General features: G+C 46.3%; 1 protein-coding gene across 2 annotated transcripts in view; it reads left to right on the plus strand.

Annotated features, from left to right (window-relative positions):
- Positions 1-19,370, plus strand: part of CYSLTR2 (cysteinyl leukotriene receptor 2) — a 33,653-nt gene that overhangs the window by 3,208 nt on the left and 11,075 nt on the right. Inside the window, exons 2-4 of one of the 2 annotated variants that reach the window (XM_070380314.1) lie at positions 2,250-2,313; positions 15,034-15,332; positions 17,342-18,376. In XM_070380314.1, coding sequence (XP_070236415.1) covers positions 17,343-18,376 — 1,034 coding nt within the window. In that variant the 5' untranslated portion in view covers positions 2,250-2,313; positions 15,034-15,332; position 17,342. The remainder of the gene's footprint in view (positions 1-2,249; positions 2,314-15,033; positions 15,333-17,341; positions 18,377-19,370) is intronic. The other variant, XM_005904526.3, reaches the window with a different exon arrangement.

Consider the following 19,370-nt stretch of genomic DNA (forward strand, 5'->3'; position numbering starts at 1 on the left):
TTTATGTGAATTGACCCACGGAGAATGGGTATAGTCTTGGACGATCTTTAAAGGAAAACTTCTCCTCTGGCTTGGTGGCAGTAAGGGCTGACTCCTTGGACAGAGAAAGTAATAGAAGCTGGAACAGCAACCTGGAACCAAAGAATCTTAAAGTTGGAGCATCCTCACGAAGAGCCAGGGTTAGTGCAGAAGCTTTTTACATCTTCAGTATTTCAAGAAGAGGTTTTAAAGAAGCAAGCAGATCTGAGGAAGAACAAGAAGAAGGGGGGATATGTGGATAAGTCAGGGGAAGAGCAGCGAAAGGAAGAGAGAGGAAGAAGGGGTAGGAAGGGGAATCTATTTGCTCCGGATGTTCATCAAGCTGGGAGAATTGAAAAGGGTCCAGTCCACGGTTATTATTTCTATTGCATGTTATGAAAACAAGAATATGTTTATCATGGAAAAAACAAAACACCATTCTCCAAGTAAGTGTCTTCCTGTGGGTTTATAGTTTTAGCTTGTTTGTTCCTCTAGTACGGGAAACACAATCATCTAAAAAATGCTTGAAGGCATCACAGATTCTTTGAAATAAGTTTGTTTCCTTTTATTTTGAATCTTAACCTCAACTAGAATTTTGTTGTCTTGCAAATTCTGAGAGATTTGAAAGCGACTTCCCTTGTTAGTTGCAGTGGAAGTTATTGGCCCAGAGCCAGAAAGACAATTTGCAACCCTCAGAGATAAAAAGAGAGGCACCTCCTGTGATGTCTGGGTGTCTTCTGCAATCTTCCTCTTGCCTATAGGCCATTGACCTGATATATTTCTGTCCTCGATGACTCAGCAGGTAAAGAATCTACCTGCAATGCAGGAGACACAGAAGACGTGTGCTTGATCCCTGGATGAGCAAGATCCTCTGGAGGAGGAAATGGCAACCCACTCCAGTATTCTTGTCTAAAAAATCCCCGTGGATGGAGGAGCCTGGCTGGCTACAGTCCAAAGGGTCACAAAGAGTTAGACACACAACTGAGGGGCTAAGCACTCACATGCATTCCTGTCCCCAGATCTTAGATTTGAACTTCAGAGACAAAAAGTTTGTGAGGAAAAATGCCTGGACATCAGTTCAGTTCAGTTCAGTTGCTCAGTCGTGTCCGACTCTTTGTGACGCCATGGACTGCAGCACGCCAGGCTTCCCTGTCCTTCACTATCTCCCAGAGTTTGCTCAAACTCGTGTCCATTGAGTCAGTAATGCCATCCAACCATCTCATCCTCTGTCGCCCTCTTCTCCTTTTGCCTTCAGTCTTTCTCAGCATCAGGGTCTTTTCCAGTGAGTCAGTTCTTCAATTCTGTTGTAAAAGACCGTTGAGAATTTTTCTTCCCTGGAAGATATCTATCATGAAACATAAAATGAGCAGGGAGTGGGTGAATCATAGTTTCATTTGCTCACTCACTGGTTATTTCTTTGTGCACATTTATGGCCACAAGCTATGCCAGGACCCAGGATACAGCAGTGACAAGTAAGGTGTTCTTGCTTCAGTGAGCGAACACTCTGCGGGGTAGGGATAAGCAGGAGCTAGTGGCTGCCCCATGGGTGGTGTGAAGACAGGAAGCACTGGAACAGCCAAGACCCAGAGGGCTCAGAGAACGCTCTTTCTAGAAGTGATTCTGGGAAGAAACTTGAGGCTGGTAAGAAAGAGCCTGGAGTAGGAAATGGCAGCCCACTCCAGTATTCTTGCCTGGAAAATTCCATGGACAGAGGAGCCTGGTGGGCTACATACAGTCCATAGGGTTGCAAAGAGTCAGACATGACTAAGCACACACACACACAAATAAAGGGCCAGGTGAGGAACTGGAGTTCAGACTAAGTAGGTAAGACAGAGTCTGTATGTTCAGAGCATTGAACTAAGTTATGAGGCTGGAGTGGATTTTTCTGAGGACAGCGGTGGAGAGATGACAGCCTGTCGTGGGCGACCTTGAGCGGGCCCCTGGGTGGAAAGAGGGGCTAGTGGGAACCTTGGGTAACAAGGCAGGCCTTCCTTGAAGGAGACATTGGGTGGCAGAATGAGCTGGGGCTGTGGGCTGAGGGGTGGGGGGAGCCGGCGGTGGGCTTTGTCCTTTGACCTCTCCCTTTTAGGTCACCTGTGTCCACTGTCCCCCAGGCTACTGGCAGCTCGTTAGGACACCTTCCTGGACAATTCTCCTGATTTTAAATTTTTTTGAGACCTAGGAAAACATTTTCTTCTTATCCTTTACAGCTTTCTTACTTTCCTTTACAGCAGGGGTAACCCTAATCTCCTAACCTCCAGGATCTAATGCCTGATGATCTGAGGTGGAGCTGAGGTAATAATAATAATAGACATAAAGTGCGCAGTTAATGTGATATGTCTGAATCATCCAGAAACCATCACCCCCGCCCTGGTCCACAGAAAAGTTATCTTCCATGAAACCCATCTCTGGTGCAAGAAAGACTGGAGACCACTGCCTTATAGTTTTCTTACCATTCTTTACAGGTATCCTGCACCTGGCATACTATCTTCCCCCTGGCAGTAGCCAGGCTTGCACAGGCTGCTGATGCCTTGAAAATGTGTGATGTGCAGGCTCCGTGCAGCTGTGGGGGGTCTTTCATGGTGTTGTCTCCCTGGTCCTCTCAGTGATGCCGAAAGGCTGAGTACTTGCTGAAAATGCTCAGGCCACCGCTAAGAGCTAGAGCTAGGGTTTGGATCCTGTTGGGATTTACTCCCCAGATTTTTCTATGACTTCATCCCGCCACTGTATCCTGCCAGGAATCATATGATGCTTAACTACCTACCTTGATCAATAATTCCTTTGCTCCAAGAAGTGAATTTAATAATGGAAGGTGAAATGCTAAGGTGGAAGGGGAAAGACAGAGAGGGAGTATTCATTTGAATAAGTGGGCTTTAGGGGAGCCCCTGAGTTGTGTCTCGTAGTCACTTGGATTGTGGACAGCAAGAGTCCTGATGCTGACACAACCCCTGTGAAATTACTGAGGTGAGTAGGGCAATGGCCTCTGAGATCACACTTGCTGGTTTTCTGTCTTTGGAATCAGAAGACTTGGAAATCAGAGGCTCAGCTGCAGAATGAGTCTGCGACGTTTCTTGGATGTTTCTTGGATCAGAAATTGGGTTAATAACAGATACTTCCAATCTTCATAGACTGATGAAGTGCATTAGAAAACAACTTTTTAAATGCTCAGATTCTTTATGAAATTAAATCCATAATCAGCTTTGCTGCTGTTGTTGTTGTTCGGTCACTCAGTCGTATCCAACACTTTGCAACAGCATGGATTGCAGCACACCAGACCTCCATGTCCCTCACTCTTTCCCGGAGTTTGCCCAAGTTCGTGTCCATTGAATCAGTCCACTGATGTGAGCCAAGCATCTCGCTGTCAGAGGCAGAAAGGCTCTGGCTTGGGTGTTAACCCTCCCCTAGGGTTCAGTCCCCTGGGATAAACTGTTTTCTGGGAGCATTTTCTCCTCCAAATAGCACATCAAATAAGAAAATTGTGCAGAGACTCCAGTACTAAGGCGTAGCTCTCCCCATATATGTCCATAACCCATGGGCACCTTTGGGCACGGGGAAATTCTCGAGAATGGAATTTTGGAAGAGCATGTGCTAACTGACCGGGACAAGTGGTCGGCAAAAGAGAGAGAAAAGGCAGCTGTTGCTAAACCATCAGCAAGACGCTGCGACTCAAAGGAGCTGACACTTTGACAATGCCAGTGCTCTCCAGATTGTCACCTTTCATGCATCCGTGCTGATCTTTGCCCTGATGGTGGCCCTGGCAACACGCTTCTTCTCGAGGTTCTTCTTCCTGCGTCTGCCCGCCTGCATTTGCGGTGGTGAATGTCATTGACCACACACTCTGTATCTGCGTCAGGTTCTCCTTTTGGTGGCAGCAGGCCAGAGCTCCTGTGCACTGCATATGCACCCCACCCCCATGGGGCCTGACAGACAGTATTTCAAGCAGCCTGAGGCTGAGTCCAGGCAAGAAAGGTTCTGGTGGCTCCCAGGGCTTCCATCCCTAGATCAGGAACATCCCCTGGAGGAGGGCATGGCAACCCACTCCATTATTCTTGCCTGGAGAATTCCACAGACAGACGAGCCTGGCAGGCTATATAGTCCAGAGGGTTGCAAAGAGTCAGAAACACAACTGAGTGACTAACACTTTCCCCGTTCCTGTTTGCCAAATCCTGTGGGGTTCCTGAGAAATCTGCGGAGAGATGAAGGCAGGCCAGGCAGCTTCCTTATAAAAGAAGCCAGTGAGAGGAGGCAATTATAAGTAGAAAACTACTCAGAGCATTCAGTCTCCCACAGGGGCCCTCTGCCACAAGGACTCCCACCCTTGCTGCAAAAATTCACTCAACTCTTCCCCTGATGACAGAGACCAGATTCAAAGACTGTCCCTTGGGTCTTCAAGCTCCCCAGGAATTCCTGGAAAATTTCATGAAGAGCACACTGACTTTTCTGTCTGCCAAGCCCTGGAGTGAGTCCGGTACAGTTTGGTTGGGATCTGGGAGGAGAGGTCAGGTCTTACGAGCTTTGTAACTTGTGCACATGAACTCCTATGCAGAGGACAGATAGGAGACAATGAAAGTCAGGCCCTGGAGGGGAAGCTTCAGTATCATCCTATCAGGCCCAGGACTCTGGTTGAGGGGTCCCGCTGGGCCCCAGATCTGTTAAAAAGATCTTGGCAGCACAGACTGGAGAATTTGCTCCTGGGGGAACTTCCCAAGCCCTGAATGCTATTTAACACCTACTGGTTTATAGCAGATCCGCTAGCACCTCTTTCAGTGACAGGTTGACATCATAGCTATGAAGTGTGGGAGGAAAATGGCATTTGGCAGACAAAGGACCATTAGGCTGGTGGTACGGGAAAGGATGGGAGGCATTGGCACTATGGGACAGATGGGGCAGAGAATCAGAGTGGCAGAACACTCCAAGATGCTGACTCCATAGAACAAGGCTCTGAGTGGTTCACTCATCTGCCCCCTGTTTATTTTAGAAGCCCAGAAACCAGCTCCTCATTCAAAAGATATGGTAATCTCAGATCTGTTCGTTTGTATTTCTGTTTTGACCTGTAAGCATCTAATTCACGTTAGCCCTTGAAAAACTCTATAAGTATTAATACAAGACTGTTTCTGGGAGGCTAAAGAAGTGTCTCAAGCTATAATTTCCACCTGGACATTTGGAGCCTGTTACAACTGAGGGCTGAGCTAGCAGGGTTGGATTTCAAGAACAAGGCACTCACTGATACTTCTCTGTTTTGGAGGGTATATTAGCTACCACTTTGGGGCCTCTGGGACTCTGAGGCTGTAAAACCTTTCAATCCAGAGGGTTGAGTCCTCTTTGTACAACTTCAGGGAGCTAAGTCTATGAACTTTTACAGTAATAACAGCTAATGATACAGAAGGGCTTTCCAGGTGGCTCAGATGGTAAAGAATCTGCTTGCAAATGCAGGAGACCCAGGTTTGATCCCTGAGTCAGGAAGACCCCCTGGAGAAGGAAATGGTTACCCACTCCAGTATTCTTGCCTGGAGAATTCCTTGGACAGAAGAGCCTAGCGGGCTACAGTCCATGGGTTTGCAAAGAGTTGGACATGACTGAGCTACTAACAATGTTAATTCTTTAATTCTTCCCTGGTCACTCAGACAGTAAAGAATCTACCCTCAATGCAGGGGACCTGGTTTAGATTCCTGAGTTGGGAGGCTACCCTGAGAAGGGAATAGCTACCCACTCCAGTATTCTTGGTGGTGAAATAACGCTGAAAGCTCAGCCTCTGTGCACTGGTGCTGAAATGAATCTTGGAGACAAAGTTTGGGGTGAAGTAGAAAAGAATAGCTTTATTGCTTTGCTAGGCAAAGGGGGCACAATTGGCTCCTGCCCTCAAAATGGTGTATCCCAGCCCAGAAGGATTTGATGAGGAGTTTTATAGCAAATGATTCAAGGGTGGGAGTGGTGATAAGATTAGCGTGTGTCCAGAGCCTACACTCCTCTAATCTGGTCTCAGTTCAGTTCAGTTCAGTCCCTCAGTCATGTCCAACTCTTTGTGACCCCATGGACTGCAGCAGGCCAGGCCTCCCTGTCCATTGCCAACTCCCAGAGTTTACTCAAACTCATGTCCATTGAGTCAGTGATGCCATCCACCCATCTCATCCTCTGTCGTCCCCTTCTCCTCCTGCCTTCAATCTTTCCCAGCATCAGGGTCTTTTCAGGTGAGTCAGTTCTTCGCATCAGGTGGTCAAAGTAGTAGAGTTTCAGCTTCAACATCAGTCCTTCCAATGAACACCCAGGACTGGTCTCCTTTAGGATGGACAGGTTGGATCTCCCTGCAGTCCAAGGGACTCTCAAGAGTCTTCTCCAACACCACAGTTCAAAAGCATTAATTCTTTGGCACTCAGCTTTCTTTATAGTCCAACTCTCACATCCATCCATCACTACTGGAAAAACCATAGCCTTGACTAGACAGACCTTTGTTGGCAAAGTAATGTCTCTGCTTTTGAATATGATGTCTAGGTTGGTCATAACTTTTCTCCCAAGGAGTTAAGCATCTTTTTATTTCATGGCTGCAGTCACCATCTGCAGTGATTTTGGAGCCCCAAAAAATAAAGTCTGACACTGTTTCCCTATCTGTTTGCCATGAAGTGATGTGACTGGATGCCATGATCTTAGTTTTCTGAATGTTGAGCTTTAAGCCAAAATTTTCACTCTCCTCTTTCACTTTCATCAAGAAGCTCTTTAGTTCTTCTTCACTTTCTGCCATAAAGGTGGTGTCATCTGCATAGCTGGGGTTATTGATATTTCTCCTAGCAATCTTGATTCCAGCTTGTGCTTCATCCAGCCCAGCCCAGAGTACATATGATGTACCCTGCATATAAGTTAAATAAGCAGGGTGACAATATACAGCCTTGATGTACTCCTTTTCCTATTTGGAACCAGTCTGTTGTTCCATGTCCAGTTCTAACTGTTGCTTCCTGACCTGCATACAAATTTCTCAAGAGGCAGGTCAGGTGGTCTGGTATTCCCATCTCTTTCAGAATTTTCCACAGTTTGTTGTGATCCACACAGTCAAAGGCTTTGGCATAGTCAATAAAGCAGAAATAGATGTTTTTTTGGAACTCTCTTGCTATTTCGATGATACAACAGATGTTAGCAATTTGATCTCTGGTTCCTCTGCCTTTTCTAAAACCAGCTTTATGGAAGGTTATGGAGGCTGGAGTCTGTTTCCTGCAAGAAATGGAATGACAGAAAGACTTTCATGCCCAGGAGCCCCACTGGGAGCTCAGTTTCACTAACAAGTGTTGCTTTCTCCAAGGTTTCCTGTGACCCAGGTTCTAACCTCATGGGTTATCTTGCTTAATTCTCACAGCAACCTAGACAAGTAAGGAATATTGTTTTAGTTGTCTCCATTTTATTGATAAGGAACTGAGGCTCAGTGAGATAAGGTCCAAGGCCACAGAGTTGGTGAGTGAAAGAGCCAGGTTTCAAACCAAAGCTTTAGCTCTCACCTGCTGCTCTAGTACTGCTTGCCTGCAGTAGAGGGGAACCCCTGTCATCCTTTCAGCATCTTTATCATTAAATCACCTCTCAGTCTTTCATGGGGGTTCCCTGGTGGCTCAGACGGTAAAGCGTCTGTCTGCAATGCAGGAGACACGGGTTTGATCCTTGGGTTGGGAAGATCCCCTGGAGAAGGAAATGGCAGCCCACTCCAGTATTCTTGCCTGGAGAATCCCATGGACGGAGCCTGGTAGACTACTGTCCGTGGGGTCGCAAAGAGTTGGACACGACTGAGCGACTTCACTTTCACTTCCAGCCTTTCATATTTTTACTAATGCTCTGAGATCCTTTTCATCTCTTTATCATGGGTCTAAGCCCACACTTTGAGATTTAATCACGGTAGTTGATGTCATTGAGTGCTCACCTTTAAAGTGTGAAACACTTTAAAGTCATCATGCCACTTACAGATGAGGAAACTGAGACTCTGAGAAGATAAATTGTTTGTGCAAGATTCCCAAACTTGTAAGTGGCAGATTTGGCTCCTTATACCGACATTTCTGTGAACTTTAACAAGGACATTACAAGAGCTGCAGGAGTGATGAGAGAGACCTATGAAAAGTGTCGGTTGGGTAAGGCGACATGCAGAAGGTGATGCAGGTGTTAAAGAAGAAGATTTGGTTTGACTAGAGTTGGGCTTTCCTGGTGGCTCAGTCAGTAAAGAACCTGCCTGCAACGCAGGAGACCTGGGTTTGATCCCTGGGTTGGGAAGATCCCCTGGAGAAGGGCAAGGAAACCCATTCCAGTATTCTTGCCTGGAGAGTCCCCACGGACAGAGGAGCCTGGTAAGCTACAGTCCATGGGGTCGCAAAGAGTTGGACATGCCTGGGTGACTAAGCACACACACACACACAGAATTGGGTACCTTGCAGACTGGGGAGGAGGAAGATGGAGAAGAGGGGGAAAGGTGGAGAGAACAGAGTAGACAGTCCAGTGTTCAGGACTCCATGCTTCCAATGCAAGGGCCACAGGTTTGATTCCTGATTGTGAAACTAACATCTCACATGCTGCAGGACATGGCCAGGAGGGAAAAAAAGTAGCAGAGTAAACAGCACGGGTACATACCTGAAGAAGTGCAAATCCAGTCCCCAGCTTCCTGGCACTGAGGAGCAGTAAAATTATAGCGATAATGCCAGCTTCATGGTTTGCAAAGTGCTTTACCCGCATTTGCTTCTCTTGGAGCTCTTTTCTGTTAGAGTCAGCGGAGAGCATTATCCTCATTTCACAGATACACTTCCCCAAATAAGCGAAGTGATGTGTTAGCCAAGGCCACATGTATCTAGAAACTGACAGAGCAGGACCCAGGCTTCTGTGCTTTTTCCACCGTCTGTGGCCTGGTGGCATGGCTCCGTTAGCTGACTCTCATTTATAAAAATACAGGTATAACTGTGACCAGTGGTGCAAGGTCTTAACAGCTAGAAATTGGGAGAGCTGGAAGTCAAATTTCAGGTTCAGTGTCCATTCTGCTCTAGCTTGGTTCAGGTGTATGAAGTTTGAGGAGATAGGACAAGAAATGAACAGAAGAAGAGATGGAAGCCCATTTGAAGACGGGCTGAGAGTTAAAGGGGTGTCTGCAGAGAAAAGAATGCGTCTTTCCTCCCTGATTTCCTCCAGCAACAAACACTTCACAGAAGCTGACTGAGACTTTCTCACCTCTCAGAGTAGCCACTTATTTAACCCCTGCTCCTTTATTAGCTCTCTGGCCTTGGGTTCCCAAGCCACCACACCCGCTCTCCCCCAGGAGCACTGATAAGCTTGCTATGAAATCTTTCAACCCTTTTTATCCCCCATGACCACTCCCTCCTCCTTAAACTCCTTAAAGCAGTCTTGGCCTCCCTGAAGTTGTGTTCTCTCTCTCTCTTTTTTAAGTTCTCTGATTTTTTTTTTTTTGGGGGTGTTCTACTAGGTCTCAGTTGTGGCATGTGAGATCTAGTTCCCTGACCAAGCACTGAACCCAGGTCCCCTGCATTGGCAGTATGAAATCTTAGCCACTAGACCTCCAGGGCTGCCCCAAAGTTGCATTTCTGATTCATCTCTTATCATTCAATCACTTTCTTGGTTGTCTTTCCAGGTTCCCGTTCTCTCTTCCTGTTCCTTAATTGTTGATGTTCCCCCAAGTTCTGTCCCTGATCTTCTCCCATCTCTGCTGTTGTTGTAGCCACGCGTTCCAGGAAACAAACTCACTCAGAAGGACAATGCAGATAGTGGAGTGCAGTTTATTACACCGGCGGGCCCAAGGCAGAGTCTCCTCTTAGCCAAGGACCCCGACCAGCATTTGTGAAAATCTTTTAAACCCCATGTGTACGTGTCTGAACCCACCACTCCAAATTCCTTGAGACTTACATAAACCAAGGAAAATACAATCCCAATAACCCCATCATCCACGTGCTATGTGCTCATGTGCTCAAACAGTCAAACAATTAACCAATAATCAATAAACCCGAGGTTACATTCTGATAGATACAGAAAAATTTATGGCCTCTCTGGAGGAAGGGGTGATTAGTGTCTGTTTTCTCTTAGGCAATGGGTAACCTAGATATGATCTTCAAGGTTCCCCTGTCTGGAGGGGGTCTTATCCTTCTGTTGTTGTTTTCATAGGCACTAAACACAGAGTTCAGAGTCCATTGGAAAGGTGGCTGAGCATGATCAGCATGAACAGGCCTAAGATGGAGTCCAGGCCCTATGAATTCCTTCTTCACTGTCACACCCCTACAGGAGCTTGTCCACTCTTCTGGCTTCAATTACCAAGTGCTGGTGGCCCCTAAACCCAACAGGCTTGCCTGTCTCCTCCTCCCCAGCTCTAGACTGAGATCAGACACTTCTGTGTGTTTCATAAATGCTTCAAATTCAAAATGCTCAGTTGAACTCATTTTACATGGCCCTTCCCAAATAGCAGCTTCCTCTTATTCCTTTCATGTTCTTTTTATTAACATAAGACACCATTCTCTCACAAAATAAGAGAATGTTGACCATCCCCTACCCGAACTTTTCCTGACCTCCCAACCTCCCATAATGAAAGTGAAAAGTGAAAGTGAAGTCGCTCAGTCGTGTTGGACTCTTTGCGACCCCATGGACGGTAACCTACCAGGCTCCGAGGTCCATGGGATTTTCCAGGCAAGAATACTGGAGTGGGCTGCCATTTCCTTCTCCAGGGGATCTTCCCAACCCAGGGATCGAACCCGGGTCTCCTGCATTGCAGACAGACGCTTTACCGTCTGAGCCACTAGGGAAGCTGGAACCCATCCCCAACTCCAGTCTCATTTCTTTATATTCTCAATCTCATTCAAATATGTTCGCGCGCGCGCGCACACACACACACACATACACACCGGCTTTCCTGGACAATCGCAAGAGCATCCCTGGGAGTCTCTGGGGACCTAGGCTTGTCCTCCATCACACCTGTAAAATGCAAATCCACTTTCCACCATTCAAGGGTTCCCACTGCCCTCAAAGTAAAACCCAAACTCTTCCGTGTGGAGGTAAGTCACTCTTCTCGCCCTCTGCCCACCTGACCCTCCCTTTCATGCCTCAGCTGCACTAGAATGCTTGAAGACTATGTGACTGTGCCCTAGGGCCTCGGTCTTTGGGGTCTGCAGCCGGGTACAGGCTCGTACTTGAGACACACAGGTAAGCACACCTGTGGGCTCTGTCCTGGTCAGTGCTGAGAGTGCGGACAGGATGTGAGACAGGTCTATCAAGCTCCTGGCAAAGCAGTAAAAGATTCTGAGGTGGGGACCTCCCTGTCAAACCGGTGGTAAGACTCCAGATTTCCACTGCAGATCCCTGGTTGGGGAGCTAAGATCCTGCAAGCTGTGAGGTGCAGGTTGGCCAACAAAGAAAAAAAAGAAATAAAATATTTTTTCCCAAGTATAAATAAAAATAAACTTCTGTGAGGTTTTGAGGAGTTGCAACTTTGCAGTGACCATAAAGATGTTTCAGTCCTCCAAGTTAGCTCTTTGTCCTCATCAGCGCACATGCAGCATGTTTGGTTTTCTTTGTAACTGCGACACGGAATCTCCATCTGCTGCTGCTTTGCACTCTTTCTTCTTTGTCGTTTTAGTACCATTAAAGCTGCAGGAGACAAAGACTCAATTCTTTCTTTGTTCTGAGGCCCCTTTCAGTCCAGGAAGCTATGCGCATACTCAAGCCCTCCTCTCTCTGCGTGCACGCGTGTTAAGTCACTTCAGTTGTGTCCAACTCTGTGCAACCCTATGGCCCAGAGCCCATGTGGACCAGGTTCCTTTGTCCATGGGATTCTCCAGGCAACCATACTGGAGAGGAAGCCAAGCTCTCCTCCAGGGGATCTTCCCAACCCAGGGATCAAACCCGCGTCTCTTACAGCTCCTGCATTGGCAGGCAGGTTATTCACCACTAGCGCCACCTGGGAAACCTCTCCTATCTCTCTACTGCTGCTGCTGCTGCCAAGGCAGTGCAAATTATGCTGTCAATTTATTTCCTAATTTTCCTTGAATTTGCCTCTTCTCAGCTTCGTGTCACATACTTAATTTGTCTGGCTGATTTTTAGAGCCACATCTAGTAGATGATTTTCTTTTCCTTTTTTTTTTTTTTTAACAGTCTTGTGAAAGGTAGCAATATGGTGTAGTCAAATGCATGTTTTTATGGGCAGTAAAGAACAAAGTGTTTTAAAGGTTTCTTAAAGGAAAGCCATGCGCTGAATGGAATTTTGGATTTGAGCTGGCCCTGCTTTTGACCTGTGACTCTTAGTTAAATGAGGCTTCTAGGAGGGGTTGTTGTTTAGTTGCTCAGTTGTGTCTTTTTTGCGACCCCATGGACTGTAGCCCATCAGGCTCCTCTGTCCATGGGGTTTCCCAAGCAAGAATACTACAGTGGGCTGCCATTTCCTCCTCCAGGGTATCTTCCCAATCCAGGAACTGAACCCACATTTCCTGTTTTGCAGGCAGATTCTTTACTGCTAAGCCACCAGAGAAGACCCTCTAGGTGGGGGGTTTGTGTTTTTCTTTCTTTAGATGTCCAAGGATGAAGATGCTCTTCGAATCAAAGCCCCAGCTTCTGTAGCCTCAGCCCCTCTTCTTCCCACTGGGGCAGTTTGACAGCCTTGAGCCACGCCTGCGCCCACCCCCACCCCCGCCCCCCACCTCCAGCCCCTCTGGGGCCCAGAACACATCCCAATCCGAGGCAGAGAACTTGAAGTAACTCTGGGACTCTCCTTACCCTTGGGGTTGATCTCTTCCTGATCTGGTGCCTTGATTCTAAAACTGAGCATCTCTCTCATTCCTGAGATTCGGTCCCCTTTTCAACAAAGGCAAAGGGCCCCTCTTTTGGCATCCCTGGCCCAAATCTCTGCACCCAGGTGTTGTTCGGCATTCAGGTTCTCCCGCAATGACTGGGGCCTGCCTGCAATGGCCAGGCCTCCTCTCAGGCCCAAAGTCCTCTCTTTCCATGATGGCCTGGCAGTACAAGCACCTTGCTGCCTGCCAATGCCTCCTGAGTTCTGCCTTCTTCCCCAATTGCTCAAAAAGTACCTCTTGCCAGGGGCTCTTGTTGGTTCCCTCATAGCCATCAATATCCTGGGGAGCAACTGCTACCATCTTTTTTTGCTCTCCTGTCCATGTTCATACCTGCTGGGTGCCATGCTCTGCCTGGGATAAGGGACTCTCCCAGCATCTGTGGCTCTCTTTGCGGGCTCACCACCCCCAGTGATGGAGAGGACAGGGTGGAGGGCCAGACTGCCTTCCTCATCGCAAGTCACAGGGATCTGCCTTCCTCATCACAAGTCACAGGGATCCTGTTGGTCTTGAGATGAAAGAAGCAGTTTTAAGGTCTTTATGGTCAAAACATTTAAGGACCTGATTGCTCTCAAGTCTATTTCTACTATTTTAGATCCTTTCCTGATATCAACTTTTCCTAAGATTTTGTCCAAGTTCTGGCTCCAAAGTCAGGGCCATATGGACAGGACTCTGTCCTTTTCTAAAAAGGCCATTGGTAATAGAACACATGGGCTTCCCAGGTGGCTCAGTGGTAAAGAATCCACCTGCCAGTACAGGAAAGGCGGGTTTGATCCCTGGGTCAGGAAGATCCCCTGGAGAAGCAAATGGCAAACCACTCCAGTACTCTTGCCTGGGAAATCCCATGGACAGAGGAGCCTGGGGGGCTACAGTCCATGGGGTCTCAGGAGAGTTAGGCAGGACTTAGAGACTAAATAACAACAACCCATGTAGGACATCACAGTGCATTAGATTTCCCTGTGCTACACACTGTGCTCCCAACAGTTGTGTATTTTGTACATTGTATAGATAGTGTGTATCAATCCCAGTCTCCCAATTTCTCCCATTCCACCCCTTTCCTCCTTGTGTGTGCATGCTCAGCGGTGTTCGATTCTTTTCAGCCTCAAGGACTGCAGCCCACCAGTCTCCTCTGTCCATGGAATCTTCCAGGCAAGAATGCTGGAGTGGGTTGGCATTTCCTTCTCCAGGGGATCTTCCTGACCCAGGGATTGAACCCATGTCTCCTGCATTGATAGCAGTAGTAGTAGTGTTAGCTGCTCAGTCATGTCTGACTCTGTGACCCCATGGACCATAGCCCACCAGGCTCCTCTATCCATGGGATTCTCCATGACAAGAATACTGGACTGCATTGCCATTCCCTTCTCCAGAGGATCTTCCCGACCCAGGGATCGAACCCAGGTCTCCTGCATTGCAGGCAGATTCTTTACTGTCTGAGCTACAGGGAAGACCATTGATAGGCAGATTCTTTGCCACTGAGCCACCAGCAAAGCCCCGTGTGTGTGTTTTTTGTTTGTATGTTTGTTGTTTGTTTTGACTGCACCGCACTGGCTTTGGGGATTGAATCTGCGACACAGCAGTGAAAGTGCTGAATTGTAACCACTAGACCACCAGGAAACTCCCTGTGGTACTTTGTTAAAGAGCCCTAGGAAACTAATACAACTCTCATTTCACAAAGTAATGGATGCTTAGAAATGCTCATTCCCCCAATAGTAAGTGCTTCCAAATTTCATTGACACTAACATAAAAGGTAGAAAGTGAAAGTGAAGTCTGTTGTGTCCGACTCTTGTGTGATCCCATGGACTGTAGCCCGCCAGGCTCCTCAGTCCACGGGATTTTCCAGGCAAGAGTACTGGAGTGGGTTGCCGTTTCCTTCTCCAGGGGATCTTCCAACCCAGGGATCGAACCCGGGTCTCCCGCATTGCAGGCAGACGCTTTACTGTCTGAGCCACCAGGGAAGCCCCCAACGTAACTTAGAGCTCTTTAATTCCAGACATTTGAACCCTGGCTTGTTGATCTGGCCCATTAAGTAGGGATCTTCTTCATCTATCAAAATCATATTCTAGATAAGTTATATAATAACATCAGCATTTCACAGGGAAGATTTTATAGAACATTAGTTCTGTAGAATAGTAGAATGTTTCAATGTGCAAAAACGTTTTCAGAGTAAAAAAAAATATAGAGGGACACCCTGTATTAATCAGACTTGTTTTTTTTCTTATAGGACCTCCTTGAGCTTTGACATGTGTTATGAATCTCCAAGAGAGGGATACTAAAGCTTGCTGTGTCTCTCAGGCTGATTTGAACACAGAAGCCTTTCCTTACACAGAACATCTCATGGAATTCGTAGTTTGTGGAAGATACTTTGGGAAGTGCTGAACTAAAGAAAAGACTTTTTTTTTTCTTTTACATTATTTACATACCAACCGTATTTTCTGAGTTGCATCTTCACATCAGTCTCTGAAGGAGAATTGAAAAACATATTTGCCGTATCGGAAATATATTTACAAAGCATCCATTTGGGTAGGTTAATTTAACTAATGTTTTACCATACTTCTTTTAGTCTTTAGATCATTCTGTGAATTCTCAGGGTCAGTGTCTTCTAGTCAAAGGCCTTTAGGAACACCCCTGTAGTTGGACACCATTGAGTTTATTGACTTGTTGTATCAAGGAGAATGCACACCATGGGAAATCAGAATATCTCAGGAAGAGGGTGTTGGAAAAGAATTATTGCAGGAATTGTGCTTGTGTTAGGTAATTTGGGGCTTAGATTTAAAAATGGAGGACTTTGCAGAAACAAAAATGGTTATTAGTTCTTATAAAAAACTGTAAAATAGGGACCCAGACTACCATACCCAGACAATGAAATTATGTCCCCCCAAGCCACTTGTTTTTTCCCCTAGATATCTAGAAGTCTGCCCCTACCTCTGCAGTTATGGGCTGTCCTGTAGTATTTACATAGGTAAAGCAAGAAGTGTTCAGTATAAATTTCTCTTTGACTAGAAAAGAAGAAATTAAGAACCTTGTGATTATCCATGACAACTATGCCTAGTAAATTTACATTTAAAGCAATGCTTGGTCAAAGATAAACAAACCTGCACACTTCTAAGAGTGGTAAGACAGATTTTATTCAATCATATACTATTGCAATTTTTTCAATAATATACTAGTCCAACATGAACTGAACTCAGAAGTAACTAGATGTTTTATCTTATTTATTTTTTAAAAAAATACTTACTTATTCATTTATTTGGCTGTACCGAGTCTTAGTTGCAACACACAGGATCCTTGTTGGGTCCTATGGGATCTCTCACTGCTGCACTTAAACTCTCCAGTCATGGCGTACATGCTCAGCAGTTGCAGGGCGCAAGCTCAGTTGCTCCATGGCGTGTAGGATCTTCCCTGACCAGGGATCAAACCCACATTCCCTGCACTGCAAGGAAGATTCTTACCCATTGGACCACCAAGGAAGTCCCTGCTTCTGCTAAGTCGCTTCAGTCGTGTCCGACTCTGTGCGACCCCATAGACGGCAGCCCACCAGGCTCCCCCATCCCTGGGATTCTCCAGGCAAGAACACTGGAGTGGGTTGCCATTTCCTTCTCCAATGCATGAAAGTGAAAAGTGAAAGGGAATTCGCTCAGTCGTGTCCGACCCTCAGCGACCCTATGGACTGCTGCCCTCCAGGCTCCTCTGTCCATGGGATTTTCCAGGCAAGAGTACTGGAGTGGTTTGCCATTGCCTTCTCCAAGGAAGTCCCTAGGTGTTTTAAAAAGAGAATGAGAAAAAGGAGAGAGAAGGGAGTGAGCAGGGGCTCAGTAGAGTCAGGGAATTTAAAAAATTACAAATAGGAAGGAGGGGTTGGGTCAAGGTGGAAAATATCTGGGTTTTCTAACTGGTGCTTACGAGATTAGGCTCCTACCCTCCCACACAGGCTTGAGGCAGAGGCCCTATGTCCAGGTGTTGGCTGGAACAAACACTGAATTCTTTTGACAGCCTTGAGTTTTCTCAGGCTATGTAAGAAGGGGAGGTTATGGTCATCCTCGAGATGCAGTCTTGAGTTGTTCAAAACTATGTTAGTGTTTTTATGTTAGTTGTTATTCAAGTCAGCGTGAGCCAAGGTTGACACCTGGTTGACGAGGGCTCAGAGGAGCCTGGCTAGAGTTTCATCAAGAAGAGAATCTTTGTCAGCTTCCAAAGCAGAAGATGTGTAATTGATGACTTTCTCCAGGGTCACAGACAAGTTTTAGATGATCTTCATCTGGACCCTGGGCAAGAGTTCCCCTAGTCTGAGACTTCAGCTTCAGTCAAATAAATGAATGGTTATTCTGCATTCTAGAAGTTTATCATGAAATGAAATGAAACATATAGTGAAGACAGATGGTAAAACAATAAGCATATGGTAAGACATAGCCAATATTTTTTGATTCAAGTTTCAAAGAAAAGCTAGTATTTCTCTCTGTTTCATTAAAACCTGGATAAATGTAAGCAATGAGCAGGAAGCAACCTTTTGTATCTGTTTCTTTTTGATTCAGCATGGAAAGAAAACTTGTGTCCTTATCTCCATCCATATCCGCATCAGAAATGGAAACCAACAGCACCTTCAGCGATCACCATAGCAACAGGAACTGCACAGCTGAAGACTTTAAGAGAGAATTTTACCCCATTGTGTACCTGGTAATATTTATCTGGGGAGCCTTGGGAAATGGCTTTTCCATATATGTTTTCCTGCAACCTTATAGGAAGTCCACATCTGTGAACATTTTCATGCTCAATCTGGCTACTTCAGATCTCTTGTTCACAGCCACACTGCCCTTCAGGGTGGACTATTACCTCAGAGGGTCCAATTGGATATTTGGGGACCTGAGTTGCAGGATTATGTCTTACTCTATGTATGTCAACATGTACAGCAGCATTTATTTCCTGACTGTGTTGAGTGTGGTGCGTTTCCTGGCAACCGTTCACCCCTTCCGGCTCCTTCATGCCACTAGCGTCAGGAATGCCTGGATTGTTTGTGGCATCATATGGATCTTTATCATGGCTTCCTCAACAACGCTTCTGAACAATGGCTCTGAGCTGAAGGGCAATGTCACGTTGTGCTTGGAGCTGAATCGTAATAAAGCTCCTAAACTGAAGACCATGAACTACATTGCCCTGGTGGTGGGCTTTCTGCTGCCCTTCTGCACACTCAGCATCTGCTACATGCTGATCATTCGAGCTCTGTTGAAGGCGGAGGTCCCAGAATTAGGGCTGCGGCTTTCTCACAGGAAGGCATTGACCACCATCATCATTGCCTTGGTCATCTTCCTCCTGTGTTTCTTGCCCTATCATATACTGAGAACCCTCCACCTGCTCCAGTGGAAGGCGGATATATGCAGAGACTCGCTGCATAAAGCTGTGGCCATCACACTGGCTTTGGCGGCAGCCAACAGCTGCTTCAACCCTTTGCTTTATTACTTTGCTGGGGAGAATTTTAAGGACAGACTAAAGTCTGCACTCAGGAAAGATCATCCACAGGAACCAAAGTGCAGCTTTCCTTTCTGTGTGTGGCTGAAAAACGAAACAAGAGGGTAAGGGGTTCTTGGGCGAGGCTGTTCCTACGTCTTGTGTCCACCTTCATTCACATGTGGTCTCCAAAAGACCATCTATTTACACCATTCCCAACAAAGGTCGATTCCCAAGATTTAATTGACCATGATTTTATTATAAGACCTACTGCAAATTTTTCATTAGGTGTATCTTCAGTGTTTGAGCCTAAATAAGGAGTACAGCAGGAAAAATCCCCGTTAGAGTCTTGCAACCAGAAATGTCAGACTGGGAGAATATGCTGAGCACAGTGGCTGCTGCTTCTCATCAAATTCTGTATCAGTCATATCTCTGGCCCACTAGGCATTCTAAATGCTTAGTTTTAAGACAACCCCAACGTTTCCAGCTTCTCTTGTTCCTCGTCCTTCTTCAATCTCCTGTTGTTATTGTTGTTCAGTCATTATATATCTGACTCTTTGCGACCCCATGGACTGCAGCATGCCAGGCTTCCCTGTCCTTCACCAACTCCCAGAGTTTGCTCAAATTCATGTCCATTGAGTCAGTGATGATAACCATCTCATTCTCCTGAGATACAGCCAATTAACAAAGCTATTGGAGGCCCCAGAACAGATAAGAAAAGCATCCTTAGAATTCAGGGGAAAGATTGTGAAGAGGAAATCTGCCCTCTAACAAAGCAAAGTCAAGGTCCCCAACAAGAACTGAGGGGAGAAAAACGGAGAGAAGCCCTGGGACAAGAGAGAAAGGGGAAAAAGAATTTCATTTTGCACTAGGAGAGGATTTCTAGTGCAAAATGAAAATCCAAAGGCAAAAGCTATGCCTTTCTCTTGTCAGGGGCTTAGGAAAGACAGGAAAATTAGGAGAAGGATGCGGGGCATTGCCCTCGGGGTGGAGGGATTATGTGCAGAATAGGAAAGAAGGGGATCAATTTTACTCTTGAGATTTGGGTTCAGGCTGTTTACTGCAGTTCTCATCCTACAAGTTAATCCATTTGGATGGGATAAACCTCCAGAATAAAGG

The sequence above is a fragment of the Bos mutus genome, chromosome 12 (assembly GCF_027580195.1).
Source record: "Bos mutus isolate GX-2022 chromosome 12, NWIPB_WYAK_1.1, whole genome shotgun sequence".
Lineage (NCBI taxonomy): Eukaryota > Metazoa > Chordata > Mammalia > Artiodactyla > Bovidae > Bos > Bos mutus.